The sequence below is a fragment of the Oncorhynchus nerka genome, linkage group LG24 (genome assembly GCF_034236695.1).
Source record: "Oncorhynchus nerka isolate Pitt River linkage group LG24, Oner_Uvic_2.0, whole genome shotgun sequence".
In the NCBI taxonomy this organism is placed as follows: Eukaryota; Metazoa; Chordata; class Actinopteri; order Salmoniformes; family Salmonidae; genus Oncorhynchus; species Oncorhynchus nerka.
The window spans coordinates 54,422,115-54,440,441 of NC_088419.1; the positions used below are offsets into that span (position 1 = coordinate 54,422,115).

The 18,327-nt window shown below is 41.2% G+C and overlaps 1 protein-coding gene and 1 pseudogene across 1 annotated transcript; one reads left to right on the plus strand and one right to left on the minus strand.

Annotated features, from left to right (window-relative positions):
- Nucleotides 1-1,747: 1,747 nt before the first annotated feature.
- Nucleotides 1,748-11,153, plus strand: LOC115107375 (uncharacterized). Its single transcript, XM_029630772.2, has 7 exons — nucleotides 1,748-1,922; nucleotides 2,059-2,193; nucleotides 3,408-3,472; nucleotides 3,603-3,750; nucleotides 4,392-4,506; nucleotides 6,914-8,069; nucleotides 8,198-11,153. The coding sequence occupies exons 1-6, from the start codon at nucleotides 1,800-1,802 to the stop codon at nucleotides 7,159-7,161; spliced, it is 834 nt and encodes a 277-aa protein (XP_029486632.1). The 5' UTR covers nucleotides 1,748-1,799; the 3' UTR covers nucleotides 7,162-8,069; nucleotides 8,198-11,153.
- The window catches only part of LOC115108181 (microtubule-associated serine/threonine-protein kinase 3-like), a 38,177-nt pseudogene continuing 30,530 nt past the window's right edge, over nucleotides 10,681-18,327 (minus strand).

Below are 18,327 nucleotides of genomic sequence, written 5' to 3' on the forward strand. Positions count from 1 at the left end.
ATTTTCTGGGCAATGCTGCTATTTATCTTGGCAAATTCCTTGTACTAAAACACCCCAGAATCAAGTGTTCTGATATTTTCTTTCAATGGCCTCTACCAACGTCCCCAAAGTGAAGGGTGGGGGGGGTCATTTTCTGGAGGAGGAAACAGCTGGACAAACTCATGAGCTGAAGTCCCTGGAAGACAACTAGGATTTTTTTTTTGCCATTATTTTACCAGGTAAGTTGACTGCGGTATCACCTCCTGGTACTGAAACTACGTACAAGCGCGAGAGGACTGTTCAGCATGTTAAGAAAAATATAGTTTACTTAACTAAAGATACTTTGAAGGGAGTTCACTACATCCAAACTTCATCGTTATAAATTATTATATCTAAATCTGAAATGTGATAGAATACAAATTGAAACAACAGATCAGGTTGGGGTCATATATTAACAGAATGTGTCATTTAGCCCATTAAACGTTTTCAGTCAGACATTCACGCTTGCCATACAGAGTTGAAATATCTAGCTAACATTTTGAATTGAATAACATTGCTTGTAAACATCAGAGCTGTAACGATGTGATGCTTTGGTTAAAAGCAAGTACAAACGCATATAGTATTCACAACGCAGTATCATTAAGTATGTACTATATATACAAATGAGCACAATGTTTTATGTACTAAAAGCAAACTTATGCCGCATCGAACTCAACACCAGATGCTGCTAATGGGCACGCCCCTTCTGAATCCCTTTAAACTCGATGCGCCCTGAGTTTGTGTTCTTAGTACAAATTAACATAACCGCTATTTTGGTTGAAGCTAGCTAGCTAGCTATTTTACATTGAGAACGAGGTAAGTTATTGGACAAGAAATGACAAATAATCTAGTATTTTCTGTTTTTCAGCCCGCATATTTCTAATCGTAATTTATTTCAATCAGTTACGTAGATTGGTTCAATTTCTAGACAGGAAGTGATATTTTTTCGCTCAACAGTATCTTGTATGCTATCGTTAGCTTTTAGGTTCCCGCCGGTTGCAACCCCAGTGAACATTGGAGCCTTTTTTTGCTAGCTGCTCGGCGTTATTAATTATATAAAAAGACAATAATATCAATTGTGTAAGCACATGGAAATATTTTTTTGCAAATTATTGAGGTATTTATTTCATGAATTAAAAGTGTCTGACTGTGAAACTCAATCTCCCATAATTCCGTAGTTCCGAAACTAACGTTTTATCATTTGTACCGGAACTGACCATTGTGTTCGTTCTTATTATACCTGTGGTTGTGTTGAACACCGCACGCACCCAACTTAAAATAAAGAATTACTCTGCACAGAATACATAACATATAACAGAATAATCTATTTGGCCTTCTAATTAGATATTTGATGGCGTAGCTAGTTTATTTATGGCCTGTGTGTCTCCCATATAAATATGATTACATAGCTACACGTATCTACACATTTTAAACTGTTAACTGTAATTCTCTTTTTGCTGTCTGTATATCAATTGTGTAAATATGAATACACATCTAGTTCATAAATAATAATACTAGTTTTGTTCATAACTGAGTGAATTAAAGCACATAAATAACAAACATTTGAGTGTTAACTATGGAGGCTTTTGCTTTTGCACAATATAACGCAGTTCCCACGATAATGAAAATCAACCATCCACAATGTATACCAATGTACTTCTATCATGTGTGAATCTACTATGTATATATATATATATATATATATATATATATTTGATTGTCTCACAGTATATGATCACACGTTTAGTTACTTTTTTATCTTTCTACGTTAACATACAATAATGTTTATGTTCACACCAAATAGAGAAATGAGCTTGAGCAAAGACTGGGATGCGGCACGGGTGGCATTTGAGGAGGCTCTTCGAGAAAGCTATCGCACAGCATTACAATTTCAACATGTAGCTGTAAGTGATATTTCTTCCCATTTCCACAGTATATTTTTAGGGCAGTTGAATTGTGGGTACATACCACAGTTGTTGTGTTGTAATTTGAATCGCAGATATATTTCCATTCTATGTTTGAGTTGCATAAATACTTTAGGATCAGAAAGAGCGAGCTGCAAAGCGACAGTCACCTGCTCCTGCCACAAGCCTTGTCCCTGTCCAATGGATAGAGAGGGACAGAAGAGGCAACATAATTCACCAGAGACCTGGACTAAGAAGGCCTCAAGCCATGGTAAGTGTTATGTGCCCTTTTAGGTGTGTGTTTGTTTACACATGTAAAGTGTAACCATTTTTTTGTAAATAGATAACATATGCCAGTCCTGGCTGCCTCATGTTAATTCTATATTATTGTCAGCAAAGGTCTCAGCGGAGGACATGGACCTTCCCGGAACAGGTGACCATGTTGCAGCTAATGGCTGGGGCGAATACTGTCTTAAATAGAGCTTAACCCTGGGGCATCTGACCCTAAAACAGTGTTTCCCAACCCTCTCCACTGGCCCCCCCAGAAGTTTCACATTTTTGTTTTAACCCTAAATTGCCATACCGGATTTAATTAGTCAAAGGCTTGATTATTAGTTGACTAATTGAACCATGTGTGCCAGTTAAGTGTTAAAACGAAAATTTGAAACGTCTGGAGAGGCCGAGGAGAGGTTTGGGAAACCCTTCCCCAAAAGAACCCCAAGGGAGATGCCAAGAGTGAAATCTCCCTCGGGGGATTTCTTAATAGACTTATCATGGCTAGGATCGTTACACTACTCCCTCAGTTCAGAAAACACAACCTGTGCTTCTCTATCACAAATCCCTCACGCCTGAACAGGACATGCTTTTGAGCATCATACACTGTCCTACTTCTGCTCAACAGAGTAGCAAATGGTAGGAGGGGGTGTTAACCTGAGGTAGGCATGAAGCCAGGTCGCTTGACCCTGAGGAAATCACACAACACACAACAACCCCCAAAAGAGTAAGGGCCTCATCAAGGCTAGTGTCGTTCAACTGTCAGGCAGCATGACTACCTTGTTAGGACATTTATAACTACTACTGAATGCTGTTGCAATATACTGACCAATTTTTTTGCTGGCTCACTGGCTTTCATTTCAATACAAAGTAGTGCTATAAAACTTTAAAAGCCTCAGACCGATTGACTGTAACCTAAGCCTCTGTCTTGCAGGCATGAACTCTTAGGTTGCATGTATTGAAAATAGATTCAAAATGTTATATTACTCTCAAAATAAGAAGAACCACTGCTAATGTACATTAAAACCACATAGTTATGCACATGTAATTTAATGACATATCTAATATAATGATGTACAGGACATATATATCATAATTTCATGAAATATCTGTCAGAGTGGATTCTCATCTCATCACCCAATCAACACAGTTATACTAAGTTATACTTAAGTTGCGTTGATGAAGAAATATAACACCATTTTTATTTAATAGTTTCCAGTACCAGTACCCATACTCCTGCAGTACCATGCTCCTGCACCTATCCCCACAAGATTCAGGTACAGAATGCTAGAATGCCAAACAAATACCATGCTAACTTTAACATGTTTTTAATACAGCCAAGCTATTCTGTTCATGAGTTCTGTCATAATTTTGTATTCACATTTTTTTTTTTTACATCTCCACAAGACTCCCTGATGCAGGACCTACAGGAGCTGATGGGGAGTTTCATGGGGCCAGATTGTCACGTAACCCCAAAGGTGACTTGGGCAGAGAGGCAGACAAAAGTTGGGGGAAAGGATTGAGGCAATGGTGGACAGCATGCTCTCTGCTGAAGGTACTGTGTTGGGCCAGTGTCAGTATTGAAACAGTGAGGATAGCCTGTCCAGGCATCGTATCTGTGCCGCATGTGACATAGCCACCCATAGCACCAAGGTTTTGCACAACAGGAGTCCTCTGTTTGAAGGGTTTTATCGCCCCTTGTCCCCAACCACCGTAATTCATCAGGATGATGCGTGGTCCCTTACCTTCCAGGAGCACGGTGTGTGTTTATTGTTTTGGTGTTTCAAATGAAATCTGATAGCATCTCCTGCAATACACACTTTTTAGTCAAGCTGCACACATTCTGAGTTTAACTGATGATGCTACGATGATGTGATGTAATGTTTATATTTTGTATCTTACACGACTGTTATAGCAATCTTTATGTTGATTGGTTAGGCACACGGTAGTACATTATTAGAATAGCTGACTGAAGATGAAGGGTTTTTTTGATCTGGATCTGCTTTCTCATTCTTGTTTATCTATTTCTACATGTCTGATCTTCTGTGTGCATCCCTGGCTCAGCTTTTAATTATTCTATTAGTCATCTTGATGTAGGAAAACGATATACATTAAAGTCAAATATTTTAGTGTGATTCACTTGACATATTAAAAGCTTCACATATGTTATTCCTTAATTGAATTGAATTTTTTCAGAATGTCAAAAGACTGAAAGAGACGACCAGCCTCCTTGAAGAAAAGCGGGCAGAGCTGGACATCAACCACGCTGTGATTCAGGAGTGGGTTGCTGAGGTCCAGCAGTGGCCTGAAGGTATCTTAGGTTCTGAACAAATAGAGCAAAAGCTGAAACGGCAAAAGCTGAAACTCAAACCAAGTTTATTCTACCCACAAGCATATATTTATACCTTCAAACTGGGCGGAGTTGCCACCTTGCATGTCTAAGATAAACACTCCTCTGTTGTTAGGCAGAAACACAATATGTTCCGTTTCCTGGTATTGTCATGGCCTACCTAAGTCTAGGACCCTCATGGGGGTGGAAGTGTTTGTGTATGGGATAGGACTGTAGTCAGATGGTTTTCGGGGTGGGCCCCTATGGCCCCTTCCCAGCAATGTCTTCTCTCTTCAACTGCTAACCTTATCTCGAGTTGAGTTTCACATCCCTCCTTGTCCTAGTTCCACAGCAACTGGCCTGCCTTATCAGGAAGTAAAACCAAACTGCTACCCTTTGCCTCCTTCCTTAGAAATATTAATATTCAGCAATAACATGTTTGAACAGAATATGAACTTTCTGACCCTCCCATAGTCTCACTCAGTAACTTTCCATATCCAAAGTTCCTATTCACCCTTCATTGACCCCCAACATATACAGTTGAAGTTGGAAGTTTACATACACTTAGGTTGGAGTCATTAAAACTTGTTTTTCAACCACTCCACAAATTTATTTTTAATAACAAACTATAGTTTTGGCAAGTCGGCTAGAACATCTACTTCTAATTTTTCCAATAAACTATCAAAATAAAGAAAGTCGCACACTCCATGTATAATCTCCCATCAATTGAATGGGTATTTACAAGTAATTTTTCCAACAATTGTTTACAGACAGATTATTTCACTTATAACTCACTGTATCACAATTCCAGTGGGTCAGAAGTTTACATACACTAAGTTGACTGCCTTTAAACAGCTTGGAAAATTCCAGAAAATGAAGTCATGGCTTTAGAAGCTTCTGATAGGCTAATTGACATAATTTGAGTCAATTGGAGGTGTACCTGTGGATGTATTTCAAGGCCGACCTTCAAACTCAGTGCCTCTTTGCTTGACATCATGGGAAAAAATGTAAAAAATCAGCCAAGACCTCAAAAAAAATGGTAGACCTCCACAAGTCTGGTTCATCCTTAAGAGCAATTTCCAAACGCCTGAAGGTACCACATTCTTCTGTACAAACAATAGTGTGCAAGTATAAACACCATGGGACCACGCAGCCGTCATACCGCTCAGGAAGGAGACGCGTTCTGTCTCCTAGAGATGAATGTACTTTGGTGCGGAAAAGTGCAAATCAATCCCAGAACAACAGCAAAGGACCTTGTGAAGATGCTGGATGAAACCGGTACAAAAGTATATATGTCCACAGTAAAACGAGTCGTATATCGCCATAAACTGAAAGGCCGCTCAGCAAGGAAGAAGCCACTGCTCCAAAATCGCCATAAAAAAGCCAGACTACGGTTTGCAACTGCACATAGGGACAAAGATCATACTTTTTGAAGAAATCTCCTCTGGTCCAATGAAACAAAAATAGAACTGTTTGGCATTAATGACCATCGTTATGTTTGAAGGAAAAAGGGGGAAGCTTACAAGCCATAGAACACCATCCCAACCGTGAAGCACAGGGGTGGCAGCATCATGTTGTGGGGATGCTTTGCTGCAGGAGGGACTGGTGCACTTCACAAAATAGATGGCATCATGAAGAGGAAAATTATGTGGATATATTGAAGCAACATCTCAAGACATCAATCAGGAAGTTAAACCTTGGTCACAAATGGGTCTTCCAAATGGACAATGACCCCAAGCATACTTCCAAAGTTGTGGCAAAATGGCTTAAGGACAACAAAGTAAATATATTGGAGTGATCATCACAAAGCCCTGACCTCAATCCTATAGAAAATTTGTAGGCAGAACTGAAAAGGCATATGCGAGCGAGGAGGCCTACAAACCTGACTCAGTTACACCAGCTCTGTCAGGATTAATGGGGAAGCTTGTGGAAGGCTACCCTAAACGTTTGACCCAAGTTAAACAATCTAAAGGCAATGCTACCAAATACTAATTGAGTGTATGTGAACTTCTGACCCACTGGGAATGTGATGAAAGAAATAAAAGCTGAAATAATTCTCTCTGCTATTATTCTGACATTTCACATTCTTAAAATAAAGTGGTGCTCCTAACTGACGTAAGACAGGGAATTGTTACTAGGATTAAATGTCAGGAATAGTGAAAAAAAGTTTAGGTGTATTTGGCTAAGGTGTATGTAAACTTCCAACTTCAACTGTACATTTCGTATACATGTAAAGTAATCAATAGGTTCTAATATGATGACAGGAATAAGTATATTTCAAGCCAGAATCCAATAGGCAGGAAAGAAAAGTGAATGTTTCTGTCTCTCAACCTCAGAATTGCGTTGATGTCAGTGGAGTCATGTTTGTAACTTGTTCTATGTTTGACAGCCACACTTCAGGATAGTCAGACAGGGCAGACACGGCATCTCCAGAAGAAGACTGAGGGGCTTGACAGTGTGAGACAGAGGAAACACTACCTCTACCGTTGGACAGGTAAGCCCCAACAACAATATGACCTCAAACACATTATTAATCAAGCAGTAAAACTGATTTGTGAAAGAAAATGCATTAGTCATGCACATCAGACGATGTTGATGATCAAATGTAGGCATGACCTATGTTATCAATTGATCTAATGCTAAACATTTCATTCAACTGAGAAATTACGTGACCATAAACAACAGATCAACTTGTGAGCCACAACTGTGCGTGCCTTGTGTAATGTTATAACTGCATGACAAATGCTTTCGAACTGAGTTAATTGATTTGTACTTTCTTTGTTTGTGCCCCTATAGTAGCTCTATAACTTTTAGTAATGTAATATATCTGATTTATTATTTATTTAATTAACCTTTATTTAACTAGGCAAGTCAGTTAAGAACAAATTCCTATTTACAATGACGGCCTACCCCGGCCAAACCCAAACCCGGACGATGCTGGGCCAATTGTGTGCCGCCCTATGGGATTCTCAATCACTGCCGGTTGTGATACAGCCTGGAATCTAACCAGGGTCTGTAGTGACACCTCAAGCACTGATATGCAGTTCCTTAGACCGCTACGCCGCTCGGGAGCCCCCAGTCCGTCTAATCACCCCTTTTTATTCAGACGGCAACAAGAGGAGGCATCAGATTCGGATAAAAATAGTTGAGGACAAGACCTTGCCAACTGCCATTGTTCAACTTCACGAGCAGCAGCCAAAGTTTAGGCTCCCCACAGTGGATGAGCTGCTCAATACTGACAACTTTGTGTGGTCATGGGAGAGACTTGGCAACAGTAAGTGTATGATTGCAGAAGGTTTCTATTGTGATTGAATGTTTACCTTCACCGTAGGCTGCAATCATCACTGTTCCGTTATATACCTCTGTGAGCTTACATCTCACAGGCAACAGCCATCTTGCCATCAAAAAGGCAATCTTTTACAGACTGATGTTGGTGAACAGACTGCAAGAGGAAGAGAGGATCCTGGTGCAGGAGATGAAGAGGCACTGGGGAAGCCTACAAAGAGCAGTTAGAACTCTGGCGGCACTGTCCCTACAGCTGCAAGGTCTGAGTAAATTGAAGTTTATACTATTTTTGGACTGAACTTTTTGTCTTGCTATACAAATACCTTCCACACTTTTATTTTGTGTAATGGAATTGTAAATCATTTAGTGCTTTAAATGTGACTTTTAGGCAATGCAGTGGAGTTTTCAGAGGGAGGGAGACCTTCTCTGCCACCTGAAGAGAAGATTGAGTGACCTGACACAAGACCAAGTCAACACCAGGAATACCTACCACAAGCTCATTCTGGGAGAAGTGGATATTTTTGATGATTCTGTAGATGAGAACTCAAATGAAGATAGCAGTCCTATTAACGAGAGGTCGAGGGCTCAGATGACGACTGCTAAATGCTTTCTGAAATCATACACCACCCCTGCCTCTTTCTCTCGGTCTCGCTGTCTCCTACAGGAGAGGGAGAAGGCCACCACCACCTCCTTTGGGAGCAACCTGGTCTCTTGACGTTGGCCCTTTACCTTCTGAACCAATCCAGGGAAAAGTAATTTGCCTGATGACTCGCTAGTGGAGAAGGAATGTCTCATTTCAGCCGCATTTGTTTCCATGTTTCCTCTACTCACCTCCTCTCCTCCGTTTCTTCCAGTCCTAGACTATGGCGACGTCATCAGCACGTCATCAGACTGTTGTTTGAGGACCTCTTTACTGAGGAATGTGGTTGTTCTTTGTGATAGTTTTTTTCCCTTGGGGTATTTTTTTATATTTTTAAAATGTACTTAACAGTATAAAAAAAACACTTAACAAATTCTTATTAACAATGACGGCCTACCCTGGCCAAACCCTCCCTTAACCCGGACGACGCTAGGCCAATTGTGCGTCCAGGATCGAAACAGGTTCTGTAGTGACGCCTTAGACCGCTGCGCCACTATAATGCCGTGATTGGGATTTTGGTGTAATTGTGAGTTGCAAGAGTCCTTGGTCTCAATAGGAATGCTAAAAGTGATTTAAATTAGCCTACAAGTCTTTTTTTAATATGATACTAATGATCATCGGCAACAATCACATGGCCGTTACGAAGTTTACAGAGGAAGCACATGAAAGTAAAGAAAACAATGTAATTAAATGAAATAACAATCTAGGCTAAACCAACTGAAGCGGGCTAAAAGTAAATTGGCAGTTGGTTATGTGTGGTTATTAGGCCTACTGACAGTCAATACTGAATATCTACCTTGATAGAAATAGGAAACAGGGAAAGTCGTGGTAGCCGATAATTAAAACGTTTCGAGAGTGTCCATCCCAGCAAGCTAAAAGGCTGTACAATTTAAATGCTGCATAATGGCACAGTATTTCATAAACTTTACTATTGGAAAGTTGATACGTTTATATGCTTGCGTTTGCTGCCATATGACTGGTTTCACACGTGTCTCCAGCGATTATAAAGGTAAAATGTATCTAAAACAAGTGTCATTTATATTTACAATTCCCTTATCCAAAAGGATTACTAGTTTACATAGCTGTTATCGTAAAAAATAATATAGATGTTTTTTTCCATTTGGTTCGCAATACCTTATTCATGACTTCCTTGCGCGTAAAGGAGGTGGAATTATTAGGGAATTAAGTCAAGGTCAGAAAACGGCGTACAGTATATGTAGACACTTCAGCCACACCTTAATGTATTCGATCTCCACTCAAAACGAATAGCAGGTGAACAGCATGCTATTTTCATGTTTAAATTCAAGCTCACAATAATCACAATAAGCACTGAGAAAACAGCATACAAAGGGAATTACGTTCCATTTACACACATGCTTAACTCTGTCTGGAATCACACCTCATGTGAGCAATGAGCATGTGTCTGGTTCGTTTCTCTGTCCTGTTAATGTTGAAGTAGTGATGACGTCGGAAAGCGCCCATTTGGGGATGTCTGATTTCTGATCACCACTACTACTAAGCTGAGCTTCTCAGTCATTTTTGTAACCTTGTGACAATGTTTTTGAGAAACTAAAACGTTGTTATTGAAACGAAACTGTGACGAGACAACTGTGACAACTGGCACGCAGATTGGTAGGATAAATTCTTAGCTTCCCCAAATGTGAAATGTAACCATGGCCAGTAGAGAGGAAAGGAAAGGGAGCTGGGAAAGGAAATAAGGACATGAAATAGGGAAGAAAGCTAGGAAAAGGAAACGATGAAAGGAGAAAAGGAAACTAGGAAAGACTATTAAAAGGAAAATAATGAAATTAAGAGGAAAGGAATTAAGGAAACGGAGGTATGGAAAAGAAAGGAAGTCATCAAAAGGAGGAAAGGAAGCTAGGACATGAGGGAAGGAAAGGGAAAGGAATCTAGGAACAAAAAAGAGGAGTTCATACATGTGGTAGGGATTAACCACGGCCAGTAAGGAGGTAAGGAAGGGAGCGAGAAAAGGAGAAAAGGAAGCAAGGAAAGGTGGAAAGAAATCTAGGAAAGAAGAGGAGTTCACAAATGTGGTAGGGATTAAACACGGCCAGTAGATGGCGATAGTATTGCTTTTAGTGACAGGCTGGTTTCGTCACAGGGCTGCAGCTCCATACTATTGGTCATACCAGCTAAACTTGTGTTGTATGAAGCTTGCTGAACACGCACCAGTTCAAAATAACTTCTTAAACAAAAGATAGGACAATGTGTGCCTTCAATATCAAATGCCATACGGAAACAATTTATTATAAAACCGTTTGGAAACATCAAGTAAAAACACAAAATATATCAATCTTGACACTTGTACCAAGGATGGCCGGCATCCCTACTCAAACAAAAGCAGACAGATGTTCAAACTAGGCAAAATGATGTGAGCCTGCAAAATTGTTCGGATTCTCAGGTACACAAGCACTTCTCGGCAAACACATTCAATAGTCCAACCCAACCATAGGCATATTCACATCCTAGCCATCTATTTACTCAACATTTGCTTTTGTTTGAATAGGGCGCTAGGCCATACAGTTAGAACCACAAAAAGAAAAACTAGTCAGACAAAACTGGCTTCAAATGAAACAAATATGAACACCACCATACTCCCCATATTCACATAAAATGGACATTAGCACTGTACCTCCAGTATGTCTAACCCAATCACAGAATTAAACAAAAGGGAAAGAATGAATGTGGACATGTTTTTGCATATGTGTCCATTCGACCCTGTAAGTGTGTGACAATGTGTACAGGTACCCTTGTCTACAACTAAGTCAGCATAGAGGCGTTCCGAGAGCAGACAAAATGGAAAATGTGTTCAAATGAGGGTTAAATGCAAGAGAGACAAACCACTGTAGACTAATGGACTATGCTAGTAGCCTAACCGTCTAAGCTTCACTCCCAGCCCTCGATGAACCGCATGCACCCCCCTTTATGACGTAGATGACGAAAGAGATTATTTTACCGCCCAGTGTTGAGAAAGTGAAAAACATTAGACATACACATCCCGAGAGTGGAAGATTTCATCCCAGTACACACAGAAAAAGACCTACAACTATTAGGAAAACAGACCAGTTGTCTATTTGTGGTTCAGGGTATGATGAGTAGGAGTCAGAGGAAAGTGAAAAAGTTGACTTTGCACACAAATGCTCTATTAGACACACTGTAGAAACCCCAGCACGGGCTATATAAACCCAGAGTACCATGCAATCAAGTATGATGTGTCCTTGTCTCATGCAGCATGCAGCTAACAAAGGCGTAAACAAGAGAAAATGCATCATACTGTATTCTTATAGAACAGTTCGGAAGTTTTACAGTTCCAAAAAGGTACTTGAGTAAAAGCCTTTAAAACGGTGTAGTGTTGAAATGCACAGACTGCAATACAATACCTACACAGTACATAGAAACACAGGATTACAAAATACCATTTGTTCAAATTGTACATAGCATGTTCGTTGTAAACAATTCTGACCGGCTTTGCGAGATAGCATGTCCTGGGTATAATTCCATTTCACCACCACTGACTTCTGAGTAGTTCATCAAATCTGAAAATATAGACCTCTTTTGAGGATCTGTTGAGACTTCGAAAGAACTCCCCTCTGCCAACGTTTGATATATACAGACAGTTACATAACAGCAAGTAAAAATGTACACAATATCAACCTTCAGAACTACTGTAGTGTATAAAAGGCCCAAAATGATGGTGTTCAACACAACATCACTAATTGTACCATATGCATTGCAATACTGATGTGATTCCCCAACCAGCTTCATCCTTGAGGCACATTTTTACAGCCATTGTTGTTCACATCGCTTGTGCAACTGGTATGTTGGTATACTCCAAAATATAATAATATTAAGTATAATAATAATGCATATGGCATTAACAGACTCCGATATAAAAATACATAGTGAGGGAAAAAAGTATTTGATCCCCTGCTGATTTTGTACATTTGCCCACTGACAAAGAAATTATCCATCTATAATTTTAATGGTAGGTTTATTTGAACAGTGAGAGAAAGAATAATAAAAAAAATCCAGAAAAACGCATGTCAAAAATGTTATAAATTGATTTGCATTTTAATGATGGAAATAAGTATTTGACCCCTCTGAAAACATGACTTAGTTCTCCAAGTCATTAAGGTTTCGAGGCTGACGTTTGGCAACTCGAACCTTCAGCTCCCACCACAGATTTTCTATGGGATTAAGGTCTGGAGACTGGCTAGGCCACTTCAGGACCTTAATGTGCTTCTTCTTGAGTCACTCCTTTGTTGCCTTGGCCGTGTGTTTTGGGTCATTGTCATGCTGGAATACCTATCCACGACCCATTTTCAATGCCCTGGCTGAGGGAAGGAGGTTCTCACCCAAGATTTGACGGTACATCGTCCCTTTGATGCGGTGAAGTTGTCCTGTCCACTTAGCAGAAAAAATACCCCCAAAGCATGTTTCCACCGCCATGTTTGACGGTGAGGATGGTATTCTTCGGGTCATAGGCAGCATTCCTCCTCCTCCAAACACGGTGAGTTGAGTTGATGCCAAAGAACTCCATTTTGGTCTCATCTGACCACAACACTTTCAATCAGTTGTCCTCTGAATCATTCAGATGTTCATTGGCAAACTTCAGACGGGCATGTATATGTGCTTTCTTGAGCAGGGGGACCTTGCGGGCGCTGCAGGATTTCAGCATTCACGGCGTAGTGTGTTACCAATTGTTTTCTTGGTGACTATGGTCCCAGCTGCCTTGAGATCATTGACAAGATCCTCCCGTGTAGTTCTGGGCTGATTCCTCACCATTCTCATGATCATTGTAACTCCACGAGGTGAGATCTTGCATGGAGCCCCAGGCCGAGGGAGATTGACAGTTCTTTTGTGTTTCTTCCATTTGCGAATAATCGCACCAACTGTTGTCACCTTCTCACCAAGCTGCTTGGCGATGGTCTTGTAGCCCATTCCAGCCTTGTGTAGGTCTACAATCTTGTCCCTGACATCCTTGGAGAGCTCTTTGGTCTTGGCCATGGTGGAGAGTTTGGAATCTGATTGATTGATTGCTTCTGTGGACAGGTGTCTTTTATACAGGTAACAAGCTGAGATTAGGAGCACTCCCTTTAAGAGTGTGCTCCTAATCTCAGCTCGTTACCTGTATAAAAGACACCTGGGAGCCAAAAATCTTTCTGATTGAGAGGGGTTCAAATATTTATTTCCCTCATTAAAATGCAAATCAATTTATAACATTTTTGACATGCATTTTTCTGGATTTTTTTGTTGTTCAAATCATTTTAATGATAGGTTCAAATAAACCTCACATTAAAATTATAGACTGATAATTTCTTTGTCAGCTGGCAAACGTACAAAATCAACAGGGGATCAAATACTTTTTTCTCCTCACTGTACATAAATACATGTACAGTACAAAGACATAAAACTATCATCTGTTCCTAATATCTAAGCCCTGGGTTCTGACTGAAGGTACGTGACACTCCTCCATCGTTACCTCTTCCTTATGTCGCTTACAAAATTCATGTCAAAATATACATTTTCCTTAGTGCACTTTACCCCAATGTAAACATCAACACACAGAAGAAGGAGATGAAAGAGGAATGGGTTTCTTACGCATGGACATTTTCACACGCACACTAGTCATTGTGCTCAAATCTGAGTCTAATATGTAGATAAAAGGTCAAAGGCTGCATTGAGGATAATTTGAAAATATGCAAGCGGATCTTGTGGAAAGCTTAAACGGTTTATCTTTAGCTTGGTGGTGTCACCTGGACAGCTGAATTATAGGATGTAGCCTAAAAACAGGTTTGAGAGCAAAACTATCTGTGGCTTATCAAAACAATATCCTGTCAACAATTGCCTCTGTGACAGAGATTAGGTGACAGCATTTGATAGGATTAAAGATATGCTTTAGAAGTACAAGCATTGGCAGCAAGCTCAAATTGCCATGCTACCATGATTTCAGCAAAATCGTGTGGTATAAACCCTGTTGTCCATCAGAATCAGTACAGAGAAACCAGGAAACCCAGAAGTGGATGAGGTCGGGATGAACGAACATAATGATGAGGTTATGGCATAATATTGTGCAATATAATCAGTAGGTTTCAAAACGAACTAAACCAATAAGATTGGAAGAAATACCCTCTTTGTGATTTGGGTAAAAATGGTTAGAAATATAAACTAGCAAAATAATTGAAGCATTCGTAAAGGTGACTGCATTTTCCTGCTACTATCAAGCCTGCAAACAAGGGAATAAGAGCTATTTATCAAAGAAGAAAGGCCCTCATTCCATAAGTTATGGGTTAAGAGAACAAAAACAAAACAAATCTGTTTCATGGCAGCTAATACCATTTGTTAGTAATACAATGTCTTCACATCAACTAAAACCTGAACTAGCCACAGTGCATTCGGGAAGTATTCAGACCCCTTGACCTTTTCCACATTTTGTTACGTTACAGCCTTATTCTAAAATGAATTAAATAGTTAAATCTACACACAATACCCCATAATGACAATGTAAAAACAGGTTCTTAGATTTTTTTGCAAATATCTAAAAAATAACAAAACTGATATCATATTTTACATAAATATGCAGACCCTTTACTCAGTACTTTGTTGAAACATCTTTGGTGATTACAGCCTCGATTCTTGGCACACCTGTATTGGAGTTTTTCCCCATTCTTCTCTGCAGATCCTCTCGAGCTCTGTGAAGTTGGATGGGGGGGGGGAGCTGCGTCGCTGCACAGCTATGAGAGATGTTCGATCGGGTCCAAGTCTGGGCTCTGGCTGGGCCACTCAAGGACATTGAAACTTGTCCTGAAGCCACTCCTGCGTTGTCTTAGCTGTGTGCTTAGGGTCGTTGTCTTGGCTGTGTGCTTAGGGTCATTGGAGCAGGTTATCATGAAGGATTTCTCTGTACTTTGCTCCGTTCATCTTTCCCTCGATCCTGACTATTCTCCCACTCCCTGCTGCTGAAAAACATCCCCACAGCATGATGCTGCCACCACCATGCTTCACTGTAGAGATGGTGCCAGGTTTCCTCCAGACGTGACGCTTGGAATTCAGGCCAAAGAGTTCAATCTTGGTTTCATCAGACCAGAGAATCTTGTTTCTCATGGTCTGAGTCCTTTAGGTACCTTTTGGCAAACACCAAGCGGGCTGTCATGTGCCTTTTACTGAGGAGTGGCTTCTGTCTGGCCGCTCTACCATAAAGGCCTGATTTGGTGGAGTGCTACAGAGATGGTTGCCCTTCTGGAAGGTTCTCCCATCTCAACAGAGGAACTCTGGAGCTCTGTCAGAGTGACCATCGGGTTCTTGGTCACCTCCCTGACCAAGGCCCTTCTCCCCCGATTGCTCAGGAAGAGTCTTGGTGGTTCCAAACTTCTTCCATTTAAGAATGATGGAGGCCACTGTGTTCTTGGGGAACTTCAATGCTGCAGACATTTTTTGGTAGCCTTCCCCAGATCTGTGCCTCGACACAATTCTCTGTCGGAGCTCTTAGGACAATTCCTTCGACCTCATGGTTCGGCTTTTGCTCCGACTTGCGCTGTCAACTGAGAGACCTTATATAGACAGGTGTGTGCCTTTCCAAATCATGTCCAATCAATTGAATTTACCACAGGTAGAATCCAATCAAATTGTAGAAACATCAAGGATGATCAATGGAAACAGGATGCACTTGAGCTCAATTTCGAGTCTCATAGCAAAGGGTTTTAATACTTATGTAAATAAGGTGTCTGTTTTTTATTTTTAATACATTTGCAACAAAAAAAATCAAAAAACAGTTTTTGCTTTGTCATTATGGGGTATTGTGTGTAGATTGAGGGGGAAAAAAACTATTAAATACATTTTTTAATAAGTGTGTAAAGTAACAAACTGTGGAAAAAGGTGTCTGAATACTTTACGAATGCACTGTAATTAGTTCAAATAACAATTGCCCTGCAGTTTTATATGATTCAAAATATACTTCAAACTGTTCAAGACGCAGTCCGGGATCTTAAGCACAACAAATTCTTAATATATTGTTTGAATTGGATTTGCAACAAATCATACGAAATGAAAAAAAAAAAAAAAAAAAAAAAAAAACACGTCATGGATGGAGTTGTACACAATTGGATGATGTAGTACCCGTTTTGGGACCCGTTTTGGCTCGTTAGCACCACTTTCAAAACTACTGTCTGAGATTATACAAAAGCATCACTCAGTCTCAGTAAACGAGCCTAAATCAAAACATGAATGTGTAAAAAATGAATTCCTCTCAAACTACTCACTTCTTTGAACTACTATTAGCAACTACTCTGTAGAATGTTTTAAAATAGACATAACAACAAAATATATGGACACAAAACATGATTTAACCTTGGCTAGCCACTATCAATTTAACATTTTCCTTTTTTGGCCCCAAAAATCCACTTAGCTTATAAAAGTAATAAATAAGCCCAGGAAATAAAGTGCAATCTATTTCCTAGTGTTACATATTTATAAAACAATATCCTGGATCAAGTGAAATCTACAAAATAAAATCAATGTTTGAGTTCCTTCGGAGGAGAAACACTCTTTTGCCCAAACATTTCCTTCCTTCAACAGTGAGTGTCAAGGTGCATCCTTGGAAGATATGTGCTGCATGAAATGATTCAAGGAAATGTCACTTTCTTAGCTTCCCTTTCTGGGGGCTAGAGTCTACTGCGGTATCCCCAACCTTATCAGAGGCAGTCTTTGTGTAAAGCAGCTGTCGCTTCTGGTGCCTTACTGGAGACATTCACCGTGAGAGAGACATCCTTAACAAGCTGCTGTGTGCCAACGTTGTTATCGGTAGATTCGGGCTCCTGTCTCTTGCCGTCCTCCTCCTCTCCGTCTGAGCACGGCTCCCAGTCATCCTGCTCTTCACTCTCCGTCGAGCCCTGCACAGCAATCTGAGGCACCAGGGTGAAGCGTTTCACCTCAGTCACCTCCTCGCTGGGTTGGGACATGGGCGTCCAGGAGGCTGCCCTCTGCTGGAGCCTGTTGGCTCCAGGGGCAGTGAGCATCACGGTGAACGTGGGACTTGTCTTCTGGTCGTCAGACTCGTCAAAGCTCACCTCCTGCACCGCCTCCTGCTTCTTGAAGGAGTCACGGCGTTCCGAAAGGTTGAGCTTCCTCATCACCACCAATTGCTCTGAACGCTCCGCCGCCCAGTCCCTCAACCTCTGGGAGCCCCGTAACCCCCCAGCAGCCTCCCGTGGTCCCCGAGGTAGGAGACCCCCCCGCCGCAGACCCCCTCCACCTCCACGTCCTCTCCCTCACCCTGGAAAGGAACCTCCAACGTGTGCCTCCGGTGGGGGTACGACTTCTTGTCAACGTGGTAGGCGCTGGAGAGCCTCTCAGCCGACTGCACCCTCTTTAGGAGGGGAGAGCGGGGCGGCTCTGCGCTGCGGGGGCGCACACAATGGCGAACAATGGTTGGGGGGGACAGAGTCTTGCCACGGACTGTGTGGAAGGTCTTGGTGATGCCAGGGAGGGGAGAAGGGGAGCGCTGGGGCGACAGAGGCTGGGGAGAGGAGTTGCAGGCCAATGGGGACGGGGGGATGCTGCTGGTGGACTTGCGGCGACCCACCTTGGTGTAACGCTGGATACTCAGCTTGGAGCCCAGGCCGTGCAGGGAGCTGGGCCGGATGTGTGCAGCCGGGGAGCTGGGAGAGCTGGAACAGGGAGAAGTGCTCTGTGGAGAGTTTGTGTCTGAGGGAGAGGTAAATACAGACTAAGTTTACAGTCCACCTCAAAGGGGCTATTGCATTGTCATGGACTAAGAGATATTGCAAGCAAAATGGGGAGATAAAAGCTCAAGTTAGTGGTAACAGTAGTCGTTTTAGTAGTAGCCTAGTAATACAGTA

Excerpts from the sequence above, each read along its gene's own strand:
- LOC115107375 (XM_029630772.2), top strand. The coding sequence starts at position 1,800 with ATGTTTATGTTCACACCAAATAGAGAAATGAGCTTGAGCAAAGACTGG. Across the intron at positions 2,194-3,407 it reads TAAGAAGGCCTCAAGCCATG|TTTCCAGTACCAGTACCCAT; the intron begins GTAAGTGTTATG and ends TTTATTTAATAG. Across the intron at positions 3,473-3,602 it reads CCTATCCCCACAAGATTCAG|ACTCCCTGATGCAGGACCTA; the intron begins GTACAGAATGCT and ends CATCTCCACAAG.